General features: G+C 37.1%; 1 protein-coding gene across 1 annotated transcript in view; it reads left to right on the top strand.

The window, feature by feature from the left end:
* Positions 1 to 22178, top strand: part of LOC133557418 (tenascin-like) — a 172866-nt gene that overhangs the window by 80727 nt on the left and 69961 nt on the right. Inside the window, exons 5-8 of the mRNA XM_061907865.1 lie at positions 1967 to 2453; positions 10323 to 11450; positions 15882 to 16145; positions 19428 to 19543. Of these exons, the coding sequence (XP_061763849.1) occupies positions 1997 to 2453; positions 10323 to 11450; positions 15882 to 16145; positions 19428 to 19543 (1965 nt within the window). The 5' untranslated portion in view covers positions 1967 to 1996. The remainder of the gene's footprint in view (positions 1 to 1966; positions 2454 to 10322; positions 11451 to 15881; positions 16146 to 19427; positions 19544 to 22178) is intronic.

Below are 22178 nucleotides of genomic sequence, written 5' to 3'. Positions count from 1 at the left end.
CTTTTACGGAAAGTTTTTGTAAAGAATCAATGATGAAAAAAAACACTTAATTGAACGGTTTAAAAGAGGAGAAAACAGGAAAAATTTAATTTTGAAACGTAGTTTATCTTCACGTTCGACTCTTTAAAATTCTAAATTCGACCGAAAAAAAGAAGACAAAAACTAGCTAATTCGAATCTTTTTGAAAAAATAAACAAAATAATTTATGGAACATCATTAGTAATTTTTCCTGATTAAGATTAATTTTAGAATTTTGATGACATTTAAAAAGGTTAAAATCCAATCTGCATTTTGTTAGAATATATAACAAATTGGACCAAGCTATATTTCTAACAAAGACAAATCATTATTTCTTCTAGATTTTCCAGAACAAAAATGTTGAAAGAAATTCAAAAGACTTTGGAATAAGATTTAAATTTGATTCTAAAGATTTTCTGGTTTTGCCAGAGTAATCTTTTTGAATTTTAATCATAATAAGTTTGAAAAACCTTTCACAAATATTCTTCGTCGAAAAAACAAGCTAAAATGAAGAATTAAATCAAAATGTATTTATTTTTCTTTACAATAAAAAAAATTAATTTACTTGAACATTGATTTAAATTGTCAGGAAAGAAGAGGAAGGAATTTAAAAGGTAAAAAATAAATTAATTTATTCAAACGAGTGAAGACCAAGTCTTTAAAATATTTTCTTGGATTTTGAAATTCTATCTGGGTTTTGTCTCTCTTAGAAATAAAAATGTCGAGCAAAGCGAGACCAGCTTGCTAGTAAATAAATACAAAAAATAGAGGCAGCTCACTGGTAAGTGCTGCTGTGAAAGACTCAAGCCGTCGTCTTGCGGGTTCCAGGGACCACCAAGGCAGGACATGTCTTTTGAGCAGGTGTAGACTTATTTTATTTTTCAATAAACAAAAGTATTTTGCGTGTTGCTTTTCAGCCTTCCCGTTGTCTGCGTCTGCCTCTCACTCTCTTCCGGGTTGCGCGCGCTGCTGCTCGTGGTGTCGTCTCTCTCGTTCCTTTCTTGTATGGGTTGCTCTCGCTCCGCACCATCACCAGCCCCGTTCTCTCCTCCTTCTCCCCTTTTATATAGCGAGAGGAGATACGGTAATTGTGTACAGGTGCGCGATCCACACACCTGATCTTGTTTGTGGTGTCACTCCCGGCACGCCCCGCCTCGCCGCTCGCTCGCCATCCCCGCCTCCTCGCCGCCATCTTGTCGGACCGTCGGCTGCTATTTGAGCTATTTTTAGAACAGGCCAGCGGGCGAATCATCTGGTCTTTACGGTCGACTGGGTGCAGTAATGTTTATTACTGCAGCAATACGGTTGTTAGAGTTTAGGATTTGAGTGATTTCTGATTGTTTGTGAGGGCAAATTTTTTTACACAGAATTTTAAAACACAGACTTTTAATAGAATGAAATTTGAAATACGGAAAATTTTAAACACTGAATTTTTATGCAATGAAATTCAAAACAGGGAACTTTTAAAAACCGAACTCCACATGGAGAGGAGCCAGATGAGGTGGTTTGGGCATCTGGTCAGGATGCCACCCCAACGCCTCCCTAGGGAGGTGTTTCGGGCACCTACGACCGGTAGGAGGCCACGGGGAAGACCCAGGACACGTTGGGAAGACTATGTCTCCCGGCTGGCCTGGGAACGCCTCGGGATCCCCCGGGAAGAGCTGGACGAAGTGGCTGGCGAGAGGGAAGTCTGGGCTTCCCTGCTTAGGCTGCTGCCCCCGCGACCAGACCTCGGATAAGTCGAAGATGGATGGATGGAATTTTTATCCATTAAATTTTCTAATGCAGCCCCTGAGTCAAAAAGTTGGCGACCCCTGATCTAGATTATTAGATTTATTTTATTTTCCTGCCCTTTGCAATGTTTTAATTTGGGCCAATAAACGTTTCAAAAATGGCCCCCAAGCCTTACTTCTGACACTGCTGCTATTATTCTTCTCTGCTGTCACAGATCCATCACCACTCAACAGGTTGCAGCAAGATGGCCACCAGTGTCCTCATGCCCTGCCTCCTCCTGAGCGCCTTACTCACCGTCTCCGCCGGCGGCCTGGTCCAAAAGATGCTGCGCCATCGCCGCCAAGCTCCTCAAGGACTCAACGTCACCAAGGACCAGCCGGTGGTTTTCAACCACGTCTACAACATCCACGTCCCCGCCAGCAGCCTGTGCTCCGGCAGCCCGGACGACGCCGAGAGCGCGCGGCCGACGGAGACCGCCTTGGCCTCTGGTCGCCTGGCCACGCAGCAGGCCGTCGACGGCGAGAACCAAATGGTCTTCACCCACCGCATCACCATCCCCCGCCAGGTGTGTGGCTGCGGCGCGGAGGAGCAGGCCCTCAGGGACCTCAGGAGCCGCATGGAGATGCTGGAGGGGTTGGTTTTGGCCTTGAGGAGTCAGTGCGCCGGCGTCGTCAACACCTGTGGTGGCGCCCAGGTGGCAGGTGGGTCACTCAGTTTTCATAAGTCTTTGGTCCGGTTGTTCATTTCTCTTTTTATTTTACACTAAATTTATGTAGCTGAATTTTTTGCATTTGAAATATGCAAAATACTTTTTTTATTACATCAATTTATGCTGACAATTTCAGTGGAAAAAAAAAAATTGGACGCAAATAGCAAGTGTTTTAAAATTCTGTATTTGAAATTTCATTCTATTTAGATTCTGTCAAGTCGCCACCTCATCGCAGGGCTAACACAGATAGGCAGACATATTTTAAATTTCATTATACTAAAATTCTGTTTAAAAATTCTCTGTAAAAAAATATTTGTTGTGTAAAAAAATCAGTATTTAAAAATGTTGTGTTTGAAATTTCACTGTATAAAAATTCTGTATTTGAAATTTCATTCTATTTAGATTCTGTCTTGAAAAAAAAATGTCTGAAAATTCTGTTTAAAAATCCTGTGTTTTAAATTTCACTGTATAAATTCATCCATCCATTTCCTACCGCTTATTCCCTTTCGGGGTCGCGGGGGGCGCTGGTGCCTATCTCAGCTACAATCGGGCGGAAGGCAGGGTACACCCTGGACAAGTCGCCACCTCCTCGCAGGGCCAACACAGATAGACAGACAACATTCCCACTCACATTCACACACTAGGGCCAATATTCAGTCTTTAAAAATTATGTATTTTAAATTTCCATCCATCCATCCATCCATTTTCTACCGCTTATTCCCTTTCGGGGTCGCGGGGGGCGCTGGCGCCTATCTCAGCTACAATCGGGCGGAAGGCAGGGTACACCCTGGACAAGTCGCCACCTCATCGCAGGGCTAACACAGATAGGCAGACATATTTTAAATTTCATTATACTAAAATTCTGTTTAAAAATTCTCTGTAAAAAAATATTTGTTGTGTAAAAAAATCAGTATTTAAAAATGTTGTGTTTGAAATTTCACTCTATAAAAATTCTGTATTTGAAATTTCATTCTATTTAGATTCTGTCTTAAAAAAAAATGTCTGAAAATTCTGTTTAAAAATCCCGTGTTTTAAATTTCACTGTAAAAATTCAGTCTTTAAAAATTATGTATTTTAAATTTCACTGTATTAAAATCTGTTTTAAAATTCTCTGTAAAAAAATATTTGTTGTGTAAAAAAATCAGTATTTAAAAATGTTGTGTTTTAAATTTCACTGTATAAAAATTCTGTATTTGAAATTTCATTCTATTTAGATTCTGTCTTTAAAAAAAAATGCTGTATGAAAATTCTGTTTAAAAATTCCGTGTTTTAAATTTCCCTTTAAAAATTCAGTCTTTAAAAATTATGTATTTTAAATTTCATTATAGTAAAATTCTGTTTAAAAATTCTCTGTAAAAAATATTTGTTGTGTAAAAAAATCAGTATTTAAAAATGTTTTTTAAACTTCACTGTAGAAAAATTCTGTATTTGAAATTTCATTCTATTTAGATTCCGTCTTAAAAAAAAAAGTATGAAAATTCTGTTTAAAAATCCCGTGTTTTAAATTTCACTGTATAAATTCAGTCTTTAAAAATTATGTATTTTAAATTTCACTGTATTAAAATCTGTTTAAAAATTCTCTGATAAAAAAATATTTGTTGTGTAAAAAAATCAGTATTTAAAAATGTTGTGTTTTAAATTTCACTGTATAAAAATTCTGTATTTGAAATTTCATTCTATTTAGATTCTGTCTTTAAAAAAAAAAGTGTTGTATGAAAATTATGTTTAAAAATTCCGTGTTTTAAATTTCACTGTAAAAATTCAGTCTTTAAAAATTATGTATTTTAAATTTCATTATATTAAAATTCTGTTTAAAAGTTCTCTGTAAAAAATATTTGTTGTGTAAAAAAATCAGTATTTAAAAATGTTGTGTTTTAAATTTCACTGTATAAAAATTCTGTATTTGAAATTTCTTTCTATTTAGATTCCGTCTTAAAAAAGGTGTTGTGTGAAAATTATGTTTAAAAATTCCGTGTTTTAAATTTCCCTGTAAAAATTCAGTCTTTAAAAATTATGTATTTTAAATTTCATTATACTAAAATTCTGTTTAAAAATTCTCTGTAAAAAAATAGTTGTTGTGTAAAAAAAACAGTTTTTAAAAATGTTGTGTTTTAAATTTCACTGTATAAAAATTCTGTATTTGAAATTTCTTTCTATTTAGATTCTGTCTTAAAAAAAATGTTCTATGAAAATTCTGTTTAAAAATCCCGTGTTTTAAATTTCACTGTTTAAATTCAGTCTTTAAAAATTATGTATTTTAAATTTCATTATATTAAAATTCTGTTTAAAAGTTCTCTGTAAAAAAAATATTTGTTGTGTAAAAAATCAGTATTTAAAAATGTTGTGTTTTAAATTTCACTGTAGAAAAATTCTGTATTTGAAATTTCTTTCTATTTAGATTCCGTCTTAAAAAAAAGTGTTGTATGAAAATTCTGTTTAAAAATTCTGTGTTTTAAATTTCACTATATAAATTCAGTCTTTAAAAATTATGTATTTTAAATTTCATTATATTAAAATTCTGTTTAAAAATTCTCTGTAAAAAAATATTTGTTGTGTAAAAAAATCAGTATTTAAAAATGTTGTGTTTTAAATTTCACTGTATGAATTCAGTCTTTAAAAATTATGTATTTTAAATTTCATTATATTAAAATTATGTTTAAAAGTTCTCTGTAAAAATATTTGTTGTGTAAAAAAAATCATTTTTTAAAAATGTTTTGTTTTAAATTTCACTGTATAAAAATTCTGTATTTGAAATTTCATTCTGTTTAGATTCTGTCTTAAAAAAAAAGTGTTGTATGAAAATTCTGTTTAAAAATTCCGTGTTTAAAATTTCACTGTATAAATTCAGTCTTTAAAAATTACGTATTTTAAATTTCATTATATTAAAATTCTGTTTAAAAGTTCTCTGTAAAAAATATTTGTTGTGTAAAAAAATCAGTATTTAAAAATGTTGCGTTTTAAATTTCACTGTATAAAAATTCTGTATTTGAAATTTCATTCTGTTTAGATTCTGTCTTAAAAAAAATGTTATATGAAAATTCTGTTTAAAAATTCCATGGTTTAAATTTCACTGTAAAAATTCAGTCTTTTAAAATTATGTATTTTTAATTTCATTATATTAAAATTCTGTTTAAAAATTCTCTGTAAAAAAATATTTGTTGTGTAAAAAAATCAGTATTTAAAAATGTTGTGTTTTAAATTCACTGTAAAAAAAATTGTATCTGAAATTTCATTCTATTTAAATTCTGTGTAAAAAAAAATGTGTTGTACGAAAATTCTGTGGTTAAAAATTCCCTGTTTTAAATTCCACTGTATTAAAAATTCAGTGTTTAAAAATTCCGTATTTTAAATTTCATTATATTAAAATTCTGTTTTAAAATTCAGTTTAAAGAAATATTTGTTGAATAAAAATTCTGTATGTTAAATGTCATTCTATTTAAAATTATGTGTAAAAAAATGTGTTGTATAAAAATTGAGTTGTAAAAATTCCTTATTTTAAATTTCATTATATTAAAATTCAGTTTTAAAATTCAGTGTGAAAAAAATATTTGTTGCATAAAAATTCAGTGTTGAAAAATTCCGTGTTTTACATTTTATTATATCAAGATTTTGTTTTAAAATTCAGTGTAAAGAAATATTTGTTGTATAAAAATTCCGTGTTATAAATTTCACTGTATAAAAATTCTGTATTTGAAATTTCATTCTATTTAAATTCTGTGTAAAAAAAAATGTGTTATACGAAAATTCTGTGTTTAAAAATTCCCTGTTTTAAATTGCACTATATAAAAATTTAGTGTTTAAAAATGTTGTATTTTAAATTTCATTATATTAAAATTCTGTTTTAAAATTCAGTTCAAAGAAATATTTGTTCTATAAAGATTCTGTGTTAAATGTCATTTAAAATTATGTGTAAAAAAATGTGTTGTATAAAAATTCTGTGTTTAAAAATTCCTTATTTTAAATTTCATTGTATTGAAATTCTGTTTTAAAATTCAGTGTGAAAAAAATATTTGTTGCATAAAAATTCAGTGTTTTAAATTTTATCATATTAAGATTTTGTTTTAAAATTCAGTGTAAAGAAATATTTGTTGTATAAAAATTCCGTGTTTTAAATTTCACTGTATAAAAATTCTGTATCTGAAATTTCATTCTATTTCAATTCTGTGTTTACCTGCGATGAGGTGGCGACTTGTCCAGGGTGTACGCCGCCTTCCGCCCGATTGTAGCTGAGATAGGCGCCAGTGATCCAAATGGATGGATGGATGGAGAAAAAAAAGTGTTGTATCAGAATTTTCTGTTGAAAAATTCCCTGTTTTAAATTTCACAGTATAAAAATTTGGTGCTTAAAATTCTATATTTTAAATTTCATTTTATGAAAATTCTGTTTTAAAATTCAGTGTAACAAAATATTAGTTGTGTAAAAATTCAGTGTTTAAAAATTCCGTGTTTTAAATTTCACTTTACAAAAATTCAGTGTTTAAAAATTCCCTGTTTTAATTTTCAGTGTATAAAAATTCAGTGTTTAAAAATTCCTTATTTCAAATTTCATTGTATCAAAATTCTGTTTTGAAATTTAGTGTATAAAAATATTTGTTGTATAAAAATTCTGTATTTGAAATTTCATTCTATTTACATTCTGTGTAAAGAAAAAATGTGTTGTATGAAAATTCCGTGTTTTAAATTTAATTATATTAAAATTCTGTTTTAAAATTCAGTGTAAATAATTGTTTGTTGTATGAAAATTCAGTGTTTAAAAATTCCGTATATCAAATTTCATTGTATTAAAATTGTGTTTTAAAATTCAGTGTAAATAATATTTGCTGTATAAAAATTACCTGTTTAAAAATGTGGTTTTAAATGTCACTTTAAAAATAAAAAATCAATGTTTAAAAATTCAGTATTTCAAATTTCATTGTATTAAAATTTTGTGTTTTAAAATTCAGTGTAAAAAATGTGTTTAAAAATTTCACATTGTAAACATTCTTTATTTCAAATTTCATTGTATTAAAATTCAGTGTAAAAAAATTTGTTGTATTGAAAATCCTTGTTTAAAAATTCAGTTTCTTAAATTTCACTGTTCAAAAATTCAGTGTTTAAAAATTCCGTATTTCAAATTTCTTATTTCAAATTTCTTTGTATTAAAATTTTGTGTTTTAAAATTCAGTGTAAAAAATGTGTTTAAAAATTATGTTTAAAAATTTCCTGTTTAAAAATTTCACATTTCAAACATTCTTTATTTCAAATTCCATTGTATTAAAATTCAGTGTAAAAAAATGTGTTGTATTAAAAATCCTTGTTTAAAAATTCTGTTTCTTAAATTTCACTGTATAAAAATTCAGTGTTTAAAAATTCCGTATTTCAAATTTCATTCTATTAAAATTCAGGATTTCTGAATTTAGAAACACTGCATTTTATTTCCTGCATTTTAAATCTCTGAATTTTCCAACAATTAATTTTTAAACACGAAAAGATTAAACACAACCGTTTTTCTACCAATTGTCAGCATAATTTGATGTAAAAAAACATTAACTTTGCCAAACTCAAATGTAAAAAATTTGCAATAACGACACGAGTTGACTTGCATCCGATTAGTCAACTAATTGTTACGACTGTTGATGACTATCAGAAAGTCAATGTTAAAAACTCCCATTAGTCGAGTAATTATTAGGACAGTTGATGACTATCAGAAAGTCGATTGTAAATACACCAGTTACTCGACTTATCGTTAGGACAGTTGATGACTATCAGAAAGTCGATGGTAAATACTCCGATTAATCGACTAATCGTTAGGACAGTTGATGACTATCAGAAAGTCGATGGTAAATACTCCGATTAGTCGACTAATCGTTAGGACAGTGGATGACTATCAGAAAGTCAATGTTAAAAACTCCCATTAGTCGACTAATCATTAAGGGAGTTGATGACTATCAGAAAGTCGATTGTAAATACACCAGTTAGTCGACTTATCGTTAGAACAGTTGATGACTATCAGAAAGTCGATGGTAAACACTCCTATTAGTCGAATAATTGTTAGGGCAGTTGATGACTATCAGAAAGTCGATGGTAAACACTCCTATTAATCGTTAGGACAGTTGATGACTGTCAGAAAGTCGATGGTAAATACACCAATGTGTCGATTTATCGTTAGGACAGTTGATGACTATCAGAAAGTCGATGGTAAACACTCCCATTAGTCGACTAATCATTAAGGGAGTTGATGACTATCAGAAAGTCGATTGTAAATACACCAGTTAGTCGACTTATCGTTAGGACAGTTGATGACTATCAGAAAGTCGATGGCAAATACTCCGATTAGTCGACTAATCGTTAGGACAGTTGATGACTATCAGAAAGTCGATGGTAAACACTCCTATTAGTCGAATAATTGTTAGGACTGTTGATGACTATCAGAAAGTCGATGGTAAACACTCCTATTAATCGTTAGGACAGTTGATGACTGTCAGAAAGTCGATGGTAAATACACCAGTGAGTCGACTTATCGTTAGGACAGTTGATGACTATCAGAAAGTCGATGGTAAACACTCCTATTAATCGTTAGGACAGTTGATGACTGTCAGAAAGTCGATGGTAAATACACCAGTGAGTCGACTTATCGTTAGGACAGTTGATGACTATCAGAAAGTCGATGGTAAACACTCCTATTAGTCGATTAATCATTAAGACAGTGGATGACTATCAGAAAGTTGATGGCAAATACTCAGATTATGGTAAATTTTTAAAACACTGAATTTTTAAACACGCAAAGAGTAAACACACCAGTTTTGCTACCAATTGTCAGCATAAATTGACGTAAAAAAATGCACTTTGTCAAATTCAAATGTAAATAATGTTTGAAAAAAGGTGACGGGTTTTTACAAAACTTTTGTTTCGAAGGTGTAATTGCCAACTTCCTGTTAATTTTTGCTGAAGGATGTGAATTAATGAAATGTAGGTCTAAGTGAGACCTACATAGAGGTCTTAGTTTCATGTCTCTACGACATTTCTACCAGAAGTTACAAGCAGTTTTGTCTGTGTTTTCTTCCCAATAGCAGTTTTGTCAGTGTTTTATTCCTAGGGGGCACTAGAGCGCAGTTTTGAGTTTTGGGGTTTGGTTTTTTATTAGATCGCAATTTTCACCGGTCCTGATGTGTGTCGAGTTTCGTGAGTTTTGAAGCATTTTAAAGGGGTCAAATTACAGCTCAAAGAGGCAAAAATGACATTTTTTAGGAAACTTTTGTTTTGAAGGGGTTTTTGCCAAATTCCTGGTGATTTAGAGGATGAAGGATGTAAGTGTATGAAATGTAGGTCTAAGTCAAACCTACATAGAGGTTTTTGTTTCATATCTGTACGACATTCCTAACGGAAGTTACAAGCAGTTTTGTCTGTGTTTTTTCCTAGGGGGCGCTAGAGCACAATTTTGAGTTTTGGGTTTTGAAGGGAAAAGGAAACTTTTGTTTTGAAGTGGTTTTTGCCAACTTCCTGTTGATTTTTGCTGCAGGATGTCAGTGTATGAAATGTAGGTCTAAGTCAGGCCTACATAGAGGTTTTTGTTTCATGTCTGTACGACATTCCTAACGGAAGTTACGAGCAGTTTTGTCTGTGTTTTTTTTCTAGGGGTCGCTAGAGGGCATTTTTTTTTTTTTTAATTATTAGATGGCAATTTTTGCCAGTCCTGATGTGTTAAATTTGGTGAGTTTTGAAGCATGTTAAGGGGGTCAAATTACTGCTCAAAGAGGTGGCGGTATAATAATAATAAAACCTTTGAAATACAATAGGGTCCTCTGTCCTAAAGGGACATTCGGTCCCTAAAAATGTGCAATAACGACACGAGTTGACTCGCATACATTTTTGTGTGTCAAAGGGAACGTGCAAAGCGAGCCTCTCTGTGGCGGCCGTGGGATCTACATTGCTGAGAACTGCAGCTGTCGGTGCGAGCCCGGCTGGACGGGTCCCAACTGCACCGAGTCCCAGTGTCCCAACATGTGCCGAGGACGAGGACTCTGCGTGGAGGGCGTGTGCGTCTGCGCAGAAGGGTTCCTCGGCGAGGACTGTTCTGAGCCGATCTGCCCCAAAAACTGCACTGACCGCGGGCGCTGCGACAACGGCACCTGCCGCTGCGAACCCGGCTTCGCGGGGGAGGACTGCGGACGGCGCACCTGTCCCGAGGACTGTCACGGCAACGGCTTTTGCGTGGACGGCCGGTGCGTGTGCGCGGCGGGCTACAGCGGAGCGAGCTGCTCCAGCCTCACCTGCCTCAACGACTGCAGTGAGCGGGGCACGTGCTTCAACGGGATGTGCATCTGCGACGACGGGTATCAGGGCGAGGACTGCAGCCAGCTGGCGTGTCCCAACAGCTGCCACAGCAGGGGCCAATGCGTCAACGGGCGCTGCGCCTGCGACGTGGGCTTCGGCGGCGGCGATTGCTCCGAGCTCTCCTGCCCCGGCAACTGCCTCCAGAGGGGGCGCTGCATCAACGGGCAGTGCGTGTGCGAGGAAGGGTTCGCCGGCGAGGACTGCGGCGTCAGGACCTGCCCCTCCAACTGCTTCGGCCGCGGCGAGTGTGTCGAGGGGAGTTGCTTGTGCCACCCGGGGTTCGCCGGCGACGACTGCGCCTTGCTGAGCTGCCCGAACCACTGCCGCGACCACGGCCGCTGCATAGACGGGCAGTGCGTGTGCGACGAAGGGTTCGCCGGCGAGGACTGCGGTCGGAAAGCGTGTCTCAACGACTGCCTGGCCCGAGGAAACTGCGAGGGCGGCGTGTGCGTCTGCCAGGAAGGATACTCGGGGGCCGACTGCTCCGCGCACACGTGCCCGGACAACTGCAACGACAGGGGGCGCTGCATCAACGGGAGGTGCGTCTGCGAGAGCGGGTATGAAGGGGAGAGCTGCGCGGAGCTGAGATGCCTCAACAACTGTCACGACCGAGGACGCTGCATGAAGGGGCAGTGCCTCTGCGACGAGGGATACATCGGCGACGACTGCGCCGACGGTAAGCCTTTTACGCCACACAACCACGCGCAGTGGCCCTAAGCTCAATTTCCCACAAGTAAGGGTGGGACTCTTTGGGGACCTAACCATCCGATCCGATTCAGATTCCTGGGGCGACGATTTGATACAGAATCGATTCTCGATTCGACATGACAGAGTGCTCGTCTTTTCTTTGAATTTCCGCTCAGGCAAAACTTTTCGTTTCTTTGGTCATTTTGGAGCTTCAGCCATGTTAGCAGTAATTGCACATAGGCGTTCTTATTTTTGTTTTGTGGTAGGCGTTTGCGTCGACTCCTATCTTTTTAGCAAACGGGGACAGGAGGAGTGACGTACGCCACCCTCCTCAAAGTCGTTAGGTGACAGTGAGAGCGATACAGGCCCCTTCAAGCCATGACACAGGTGTCTTTCAACTAGTTGTGAGTTCATGTATCGTCCCAAAAGTTATGAAAATATTTTTCGAAGGTTGAAAAGTTACTTAAGAATACTTCCGAGCAGTGACGCTTTGGACAGTTTTACTTCCGGTTTAAAGCAGAAACAGGAAGTGCATTTGAGCGAACTCCTCCAAACGACACACATTTTCAGTCATTCTGTATAAAAAACTATTTCCGCAACATAAAACATAACGATATTCAGCGATGAAAAAGCCATACATTATCCGTATCGTTTTATAAGCCGCAGGGTTCCAAAGCGTAGGGGAAATTAAGCGGCTCCGGAAAATACGATAGTCATCTTTGTCGTTAGTAAGCACATGCCTTAAAATATCCCAGGCTGAATTCAAACACTCCGATTGGTTGACTAATCGTTAGGACAGTTGTTGACTATCAGAAAGTCAATGGTAAATACTCAGATTAGTCGAATAATCGTTAGGACAGTTGATGACTATCAGAAAGCCAATGGCAAATACTCCTATTAGTCAATTAATCATTAGGACAGATGTTGACTATCAGAAAGTCGATTGTAAATACTCCGATTGGTCGAGTAATCGTTAAGACAGTTGATGACTATCAGAAAGTCGATGGTAAATACTCCAATTGGTCGAGTAATCGTTAAGACAGTTGATGACTATCAGAAAGTCGAAGGTACAGTAAATACTCAGATTAGTCGACTAATCAATAGGACAGTTGATGACTATCAGAAAGTGGATGGTAAATACTCAGATTAGTCATCTAATCATTAGGACAGTTGATGACTATCAGAAAGTGGATGGTAAATACTCAGATTAGTCATCTAATCATTAGGACAGTTGATGACTATCAGAAAGTCGATGGTAAATACTCAAATTAGTCGTCTAATCATTAGGACAGTTGATGACTGTCAGAAAGTCGATGGTAAATACTTCGATTAGTGGATTACTCCATAGGACAGCTGATGGCTATCAGAAAGTCGATGGTAAATACTCCGATTAGTCGACTAGCCGTTAGGACAGTTGATGACTATCAGAAAGTCGATAGTAAATACTACGATTAGTCATCAGGACAGTTGATGACTATCAGAGAGTCAATGGTAAATACTCCGATTAGTCGACTAATCATTAGGACAGTTGATGACTATCAGAAAGTTGATGGTCAATACTCCGATTAGTTGACAAATTGTTAGGACAGTTGATGACTATCAGAATGTCGATGCTAAATACTCAGTCGACTTCTCGTTAGGACAGTTGATGACTATCAGAAAGTAAATGGTTAATACTCCGATTAGTCGACTTATCCTTAGGACAGTTGATGACTATCAGAAAGTCAATGGTAAACACTTGGATTAGTGGACTAATCATTAGGACAGTTGATGACTATCTGAAAGTCAATGGTAAATACTTCGATTAGTGCTCTAATCCATAGGACAGTTGATGACTATCAGAAAGTCGATGGTAAATATTCCGATTAGTTGACTAATTGTTCGGACAGTTGATGACTATCAGAAAGTAGATGTAAACACTTTGATTAGTCGATTTATCGTTAGGACAGTTGATGACTATCAGAAAGTTGATGGTCAATACTCCGATTAGTTGACTAATTGTTAGGACAGTTGATGACTATCAGAAAGTCGATGCTAAATACTCAGATTAGTCGACTACTCCTTAGGGTAGTTGATGACTATCAGAAAGTCGATGGTCAATACTCCGATTAGTCGACTACTCGTTAGGACAGTTGATGACTATCAGAAAGTGAATGGTAAATACTGCGATTAGTCGACTAGCCCTTAGGACAGTTGATGATTATCAGAAAGTCGATGGTAAATACTCCGATTAGTCGACTACTCGTTAGGACAGTTGATGACTATCAGAAAGTCGACGGTAAATACTCCGATTAGTCAACTACTCGTTAGGACAGTTGATGACTATCAGAAAGTCGATGGTAAATACTCTGATTAGTCGAATACTCGTTAGGACAGTTGATGACTATCAGAAAGTCAATGTCAAATACTCCGATTAGTCGACTACTCATTAGGACAGTTGATGACTATCAGAAAGTCGATGATAATTACGGTGATTAGTCGACTAATCGTTCGGACAGTTGATGACTATCAGAAAGTCGATGGTCAAAACTCTGATTAGTCGACTACTCGTTAGGACAGTTGATGACTATCAGAAAGTAAATGGTTAATACTCCGATTAGTCGACCTATCCTTAGGACAGTTGATGACTATCAAAAAGTCAATGGTAAACACTTGGATTAGTGGACTAATCACTAGGACAGTTGATGACTATCTGAAAGTCAATGGTAAATACTTCGATTAGTGCTCTAATCCTAAGGACAGTTGATGACTATCAGAAAGTCGATGGTAAATACTCCGATTAGTTGACTAATTGTTAGGACAGTTGATGACTATCAGAAAGTCGATGGCAAATACCCCGATTAGTCGACTACTCGTTAGGACAGTTGCTGACTATCAGAAAGTCGATGGTAAATACTCAGATTAGTCGTCTAATCATTAGGACAGTTGATGACTATTAGAAAGTCGATGGTAAATACTCCGATTAGTCGACTACTCGTTAGGACAGTTGATGACTATCAGAAAGTAAATGGTAAATACTGCGATTAGTCGACTAGCCCTTAGGACAGTTGATGACTATCAGAAAGTCGACGGTAAATACTCCGATTAGTCGACTACTCGTTAGGACAGTTGATGACTATCAGAAAGTCGACGGTAAATACTCCGATTAGTCAACTACTCGTTCGGACAGTTGATGACTATCAGAAAGTCGATGGTAAATACTCTGATTAGTCGAATACTCGTTAGGACAGTTGATGACTATCAGAAAGTCAATGTCAAATACTCCGATTAGTCGACTAATCATTAGGACAGTTGATGACTATCAGAAAGTCAATGATAATTACGGCGATTAGTCGACTACTCGTTTGGACAGTTGATGACTATCAGAAAGTAAATGGTTAATACTCCGATTAGTCGACTTATCCTTAGGACAGTTGATGACTATCAGAAAGTCAATGGTAAACACTTGGATTAGTGGACTAATCATTAGGACAGTTGATGAGTATCTGAAAGTCAATGGTAAATACTTCGATTAGTGCTCTAATCCTTAGGACAGTTGATGACTATCAGAAAATAGATGCAAACACTTTGATTAGTTGATTTATCGTGAGGACAGTTGATGATTATCAGAAAGTCGATGGTAAATACTCCGATTAGTCGACTAATCCTTAGGACAGTTGATGACTATCAGAAAGTCGATGGCAAATACTCCGATTAGTCAACTACTCGTTAGGACAGTTGATGACTATCAAAAAGTAGATGTAAACACTTTGATAGTCGATTTATCGTTAGGACAGTTGATGACTATCAGAAAGTCGACGGTAAATACTCTGATTAGTCGACTAATCTTTAGGACAGTTGATGACTATCAGAAAGTCGATGGCAAATACTCCGATTAGTCGACTACTCGTTAGGACAGTTGATGACTATCAGAAAGTCGATGGTAAATACTCCGATTAGTCGACTACTCGTTAGGACAGTTGATGACTATCAGAAAGTCGATGTTAAATACTCTGATTAGTCGACTACTCGTTAGGACAGTTGATGACTATCAGAAAGTCGATAGTAAACACTCCGATCAGTCGACTAATCGTTAGGATAGCTAATGACTATCAGAGTACTACGACACACACAGCGTGTGATCCGCGTACAAGTCCTGACCAAGTCTCTGATAGTCTACTCTAGTGATAGTCCAGCTGCACTGACCAGGAAGAGGGTAAGTGGGTGATTTTTGACTATGTGGAGACGGGATAGAAAGACCTGAGCAGAGACTCAAACCCAGAACCCCCTGATCCCCCACCAAAAACGGTTTCTATTTCTGGGGATGTTTTTAGTGTGTCTTTGGCATCTCCTGTCACCACACATCCAGATGTTTGTCTGGAGCTCGCATTAGCGAGTGTGAGAAACCCGGCCGACTTTTTCTGTTTGGTATCTCCTCCAGTGTCCCCTCCGAGGGAGCTTTCTGTGGACGAGGTCACTGCGGAGACGGTGGCCTTGTCCTGGGTCAACGACATGCTGGTGACCCAGTACCTGGTCACCTACGTGCCCACTCAGCCCGGCGGGCTACCCCGGGAGTTGACCGTGCCGGGAGACCGGACCACCGCCACAGTCAGAGAGCTGGAGCCGGGCCTGGAGTACCAGGTCAACGTCTACGCCGTCCTGAGCAACAAGAGGAGCGTCCCGGTCAGCGCCAGGGTGGCCACAGGTAACGCCGGAGGACAAGTTCTAGTACCAAACCCCAAAACTGGTGAAGTTGTCACGTTGTGTGAATGGTAAATAAAAACAGAGTACAATCAATAGCTAATATTTTTCCACTTATATTCAATTGAATAGACTGCAAAGATTTATCAACAACACCCGGAAACGCCGCCGTCTTCCCTGGGCCCGAGCTCCATTGTCAGTAACTACAGTTGGTCGCTAAATCTGTAAGTGCAAGTTAAAACTCTACTATGCAAAGTGAAAAGCCGTTTATCAACAACACCCGGAAACACCGTCGTCTTCCCTGGGCCCGAGCTCATCCAAGATGGACTGATGCAAAGTGGAAAAGTGTTCCGTGGTCTGGACCAGTCCACATTTCAAATAGTTTTTTGGAAACTGTGGACGTCCTGTCCTCCGGAATAAAGAGTAAAAGAACCATCCGGATTGTTCTAGGCGCAAAGTCGAAAAGCCAGCATCTGTCGATCGATAAATCAATCAATGTTTATTTATATAGCCCTAAATCACAAGTGTCTCAAAGGGCTGCACAAGCCACAACGACATCTTTGGTTCAGATCTCACATAAAGGCAAGGAAAAACTCCCAACCCAGTGGGATGTCAATGTGAGTCCAGTCCTGAGTGGATCTAACATAATAGTGAGAGTCCAGTCCATAGTGGATCTAACATAATAGTGAGAATCCAGTCCATAGTGGATCTAACATAATAGTGAGAGTCCAGTCCATAGTGGATCTAACATAATAGTGAGAGTCCAGTCCATAGTGGATCTAACATACTAATGAGAGTCCAGTCCATAGTGGATCTAACATAATAATGTAAGAGTCCAGTCCATAGTGGATCTTACATAATATTGAGGGAGTCCAGTCCATAGTGGATCTAACATAATAGTGAGAGTCCAGTCCATAGTGGATCTAACATACTAATGAGAGTCCAGTCCATAGTATATCTAACATAATATTGAGAGAGTCTAGTCCATAGTGGATCTAACATAGTAATGTGAGAGTCCAGTCCATAGTGGATCCAACATAATAGTGAGAGTCCAGTCCATGGTGGGTCTAGCATAATAGTGAGAGTCCAGTACATAGTGGGGCCAGCAGGAAACCATCCCGAGCGGAGACGGGTCAGCAGCGCAGAGCTGTCCCCAACCGATGCACAGGCGAGCGGTCCACCTAGTGTCCCGACTCTGGACAACCAGCACTTCATCCATGGCCCTCAACTCTACTATGCGAAGTGAAAAGCCATTTATCAACAACACCCAGAAACGCCGCCAGCTTCCCTGGGCTTGAGCTTATCTAAGATGGACTGATACAAAGTGGAAAAGTGTTCTGTGGTCTAGACCAGTCCACATTTCAATGTGTTTTTGGAAACTGGACGTCGTGTCTTCTGAAACAAAGAGGAAAAGAACCATTCGGATTGTTCTCGGTGCAAAGTGTAAAAGCCAGCATCTGTGCTGGTATGGGGGTGCATTAGTGCCCAAGGCATGGGTAACTTATACATCTGTGAAGGCACCATTAATGCTGAAAGGTAAATACAGGTTTTGGAACAACATATGTTGTAAACATGGACGCCCCTGCTTATTTCAGCAAGACAATGCCAAGCCATGTGTTACAACAGCGTGATTTTTCAGTAAAAGAGTGCGGATACTAGACTGGCCTGCCTGTAGTCCAGACTTTGATAATGTGTGGTGCAATATGAAGGCTAAAATATGAGAAGGGAGACTGTTGAACAACTTAAGCTGTACAGCAGGGGTCAGCAACCTTTTTGAAAGCAAGAGCTACTTCTTGGGTACTGATTCATGCGAAGGTCTACCAGTTTGATACACACTTAAATAAATTGCCAGAAATAGCCAATTTGCTCAATTTACCTTTAATAAATAAATCTATGTATATTTTTTTTAAAAAAGGGGTATTTCTGTCTGTCATTCCGTCGTACATTTTTTTTCCTTTTACGGAAGGTTTTTTGTAGAGAATAAATTATGAAAAAAAAAACGCTTAATTGTACGGTTTAACAGAGGAGAATGAAAAAATGAAAATTAAATTTTGAAACGTATTTTATCCTCAATTTCGACTCTTTAAAATTCAAAATTCAATGGAAAAAAATGTAGACAAAAAATAGCTGATTCGAATCTTTTTGAAAAAATAAAAAAAAATAATTTATGGAACATCATTAGTCATTTTTCCTGATAAAGATTAATTTTAGAATTTTGATGACATGTTTTAAATAGGTTAAAATCCAATCTGCACTTTGTTAGAATATATAACAAATTGGACCAAGCTATATTTCTAACAAAGATAAATCATTATTTCTTCTAGATTTTCCAGAACAAAATTTCTAAAAGAAATTCAAAAGACTTTGAAATAAGATTTAAATTTGATTCTACAGATTTTCTATATTTGCCAGAATATTTTTTTTGAATTTTAATCATGATAAGTTTGAAGAAATATTTCACAAATATTCTTCGTCGAAAAAACAGAAGCTAAAATGAAGAATTAAATTAAAATGTATTTATTATTCTTTACAATAAAAAAAAACATGTTTACGTGAACATTGATTTAAATTGTCAGGAAAGAAGAGGAAGGAATTTAAAAGGTAAAAAGGTATATGTGTTTAAAAATCCTAAAATCCTTTTTGAAGGTTGTATTTTTTCTCTAAAATTGTCTTTCTGAAAGTTATAAGAAGCAAAGTAAAAAAAAAAAAAAGAATTTATTTAAACAAGTGAAGAACAAGTCTTTGAAATATTTTCTTGGATTTTCAAATTCTATTTGAGTTTTGTTTCTCTTAGAATTAAAAATGAGACCAGCTCGCTCGTAAATAAATAAAATGTAAAAAATAGAGGCAGCTCACTGGTAAGTGCTGATATTTGAGCTATTTTTAGAACAGGCCAGCGGGCGATTTACGGGCGACCTGGTTGGTGACCCCTGCTGTGCATCATGCAAGAATGGGGAAGAATTCCACTTCAAAAATGTGTCTCCTCAGTTCCCAAACCTTTACAGAGTGTTGTTAAAAGGAAAGGCCATGTAACACACTGGTAAAAATGCCCCTGTGCCAACTTTTTTGCAATGCCATTAATTCTAAGTTCATGATTATTTACCCAAAAAATGAAGTTTGTCAGTGTGAACATGAAATATCTCTTTTGAATTGAATAGAAGATGAAAAGCACGAGCAAATCATTGTATTCTCTTTTTATTTTCCATTTACACAACGTGGCAACTTCTCCGGTTTTTGGGATTTGTAGATGCAGTTTTGTCCTGACTTTGGCTCGAATCCCCCGCAGCTCTCCCCCGGCCAGAAGGCCTGAGGTTCAAGTCCGTCAGGGAAACCAGCGTTGAGGTGGCGTGGGAGCAGCTCAGCTTCCCCTTCGATGGCTGGGAGATCTACTTCCGCAACACGGTTTGTCCCGCTTGGACCCTTTTCCAACAATTTTTATGTGCCAGGTTTTTTATTCCCCTCCTTGTACGTCTCCGCTCGCCGTGTTCGCCATGACGCGTGGAAAAGAGAAGTCAACTCTAAAACTGGCTTCTTAGACTCTGAGCCAGAGACCACATCCTGTTACCTCCAAAACTTTTCCTTTCTGGTCATTGTCACTGTAGTCTAGGGTTGTACACTACACCGGTACTAGTATAGTACCGCGGTACTAATGAATCATATTCAGTACTATACCGCCTCTAAAAAGCACCAGTTGCCCCCTTTTTTTTTTTTACAGGCATGCGGACATGTCTTGGTCAAGTCCCATTGCTGGTTTTATGAGCAGAGGAGCATGTTCGGCAGTGCACGCGCACAGAGTACTTACAAGCAGACACAGTCTGTAGACCAGGGGTCACCAACACGGTGCCCGCAGGCACCAGGTCGCCCGTAAGGACCAGATGAGTCGCCCGCTGGCCTGTTCTAAAAATACCTCAAATAGCAGCACTTACCAGTGAGCTGCCTCTATTTTTTTTATTTTTTATTTATTTACTATCAAGCTGGTCTCGCTTTGCTCGACATTTTTAATTCTAACAGAGACAAAACTCAAATAGAATTTGAAAATCCAAGAAAATATTTAAACGACTTGGTCTTCACTTGTTTAAATAAATTCATTTATTTTTTTACTTTGCTTCCTATAACTTTCAGAAAGACAATTTTAGAGAAAAAATACAACCTTAAAAATGATTTTAGGATTTTTAAACACATAAACCTTTTTACCTTTTAAATTCCTTCCTCTTCTTTCCTGACAATTTGAATCAATGTTCAAGTAAATACATTTGTTTTATTGTAAAGAATAATAAATACATTTCGATTTAATTCTTCATTTTAGCTTCTGTTTTTTCGATGAATAATACTTGTGAAATATTTCTTCAAAGTTATTATGATTAAAATCCCCCAAAAATATTCTGGCAAATCTAAAAAATCTATAGAATCAAATTTAAATCTTATTTCAAAGTCTTTTGAGTTTCTTTTAAAATTTTTGTTCTGGAAAATCTAAAAGAAATAATGATTTGTCATTGTTACAAATATAACTTGGTCCAATTTGTTATATATTCTAACAAAGTGCAGATTGGATTTTAACCTATTTAAAACATGTCATCAAAATTTTAAAAGTAATCTTTATCAGGAAAAATGACTAATGACTAATTATTTTTTAAATTTTTTCAAAAAGATTCGAATCAGCAATTTTTCTCTTCATTTTTTTCGGTTGAATTTTGAATTTTAAAGAGTCGAAATTGAGGATAAAATATGTTTCAAAATCCAATTTTCATTTTTTCATTCTCCTCTTTTAAACCGTACAATTAAGCGTTTTTTTCATCCTTTATTTTCTACAAAAAACCTTCCGTAAAAGGAAGAAAAATGTTCGATGGGATGACAGACAGAAATAAAATGTATTTAAGTGTGTATCAAACTGGTAGCCCTTCGCATTAATCAGTACCCAAGAATAGCTTTGGGTTTCAAAAAGGTTGGTGACCCCTGGTGTAGACAGAAAAGGGACAATGGGACGCATTTTGGCTTAAAAAGTAAAGATAAAGGTGACGTTACACCACAGAAACTGTCAGGTTTAAATAATGATGACATCGATTAAATGAGACAAGAAGCAAGGAATTAAACAGAGACAGAATTAAATGTGTTTCAATTGAGGAGAGACGTCTGGGCTGAACTCTTGTACAGTCTCCATCACGTTCTGGCGCAAGATTGTACGCCCCCTCTTTAAATTGGACTTTCCCTGATTACATGGCAACAGCTGTTTCTAAGGGTTCCGGGGGTCATAAACAGCCGTCGTTGATTCCAACACAGTTCACAGAAAAGGTCGTAAAAGAGTTCAAAGAAGAGGCCCCTGTAGGGGAGTCGGGTCATGCTTCCTCTTCGCTTTGTCGCTCTTGGGTCAAGACAATATCTTTGTTGATTGCAATACATGAAAGAAACAGAACACCTTCCTGTTGCTTCCCATCCTACACAGTGGAGTTTTACAAGCCTCCATCTTGGTAGGTCAAAAGACAGCTTTTGTCTTCTCGCTCGGAAGTCATTGAAACACAACGTTTTGTGATAACCGAGATACAATAATTCTGACAGAAACTCCCTCAGGAAGAGCTGCTTTAAGACATGAAGTGAAGAAATTTTATTTATATAGCGCTTTTTCTCTAGTGACTCAAAGAGCTTTACATAGTGAAACCCAAAGTCTAAGTTAGATTTAAACCCGTGTGGGTGGCACTGGGAGCAGGTGGCTAAAGTGTCTTGCCCAAGGACACAACAGCAGCGACAGGGATGGCGGAAGTGGGTATCGAACCTGGAACCCTCAAGTAGCCACGGCCACTCTATCAACCGAGCTACAGTATATTGCAACAGTCTGCAGTGTTTTAGCCACTTCTAAATCACTAATCCTTGCCTCTATGGCGACAAATAAAGTAAGTTTCTTACAAGTATCATTATCACTGGAGGATGAGTAATAGCTAAACATGCTTCACTACACACCGGAAGGGGACACAATAGCTCACCGGCGTCACCACTAACAAAAGCTGGCCTGCCTGAATATAAACAAACGCCATGGGCGGATCTG

The sequence above is a fragment of the Nerophis ophidion genome, linkage group LG08, assembly GCF_033978795.1.
Source record: "Nerophis ophidion isolate RoL-2023_Sa linkage group LG08, RoL_Noph_v1.0, whole genome shotgun sequence".
Lineage (NCBI taxonomy): Eukaryota > Metazoa > Chordata > Actinopteri > Syngnathiformes > Syngnathidae > Nerophis > Nerophis ophidion.
Note: the sequence above shows the minus strand (reverse complement) of the source record. Positions and strands in the feature narration are given on the sequence as shown.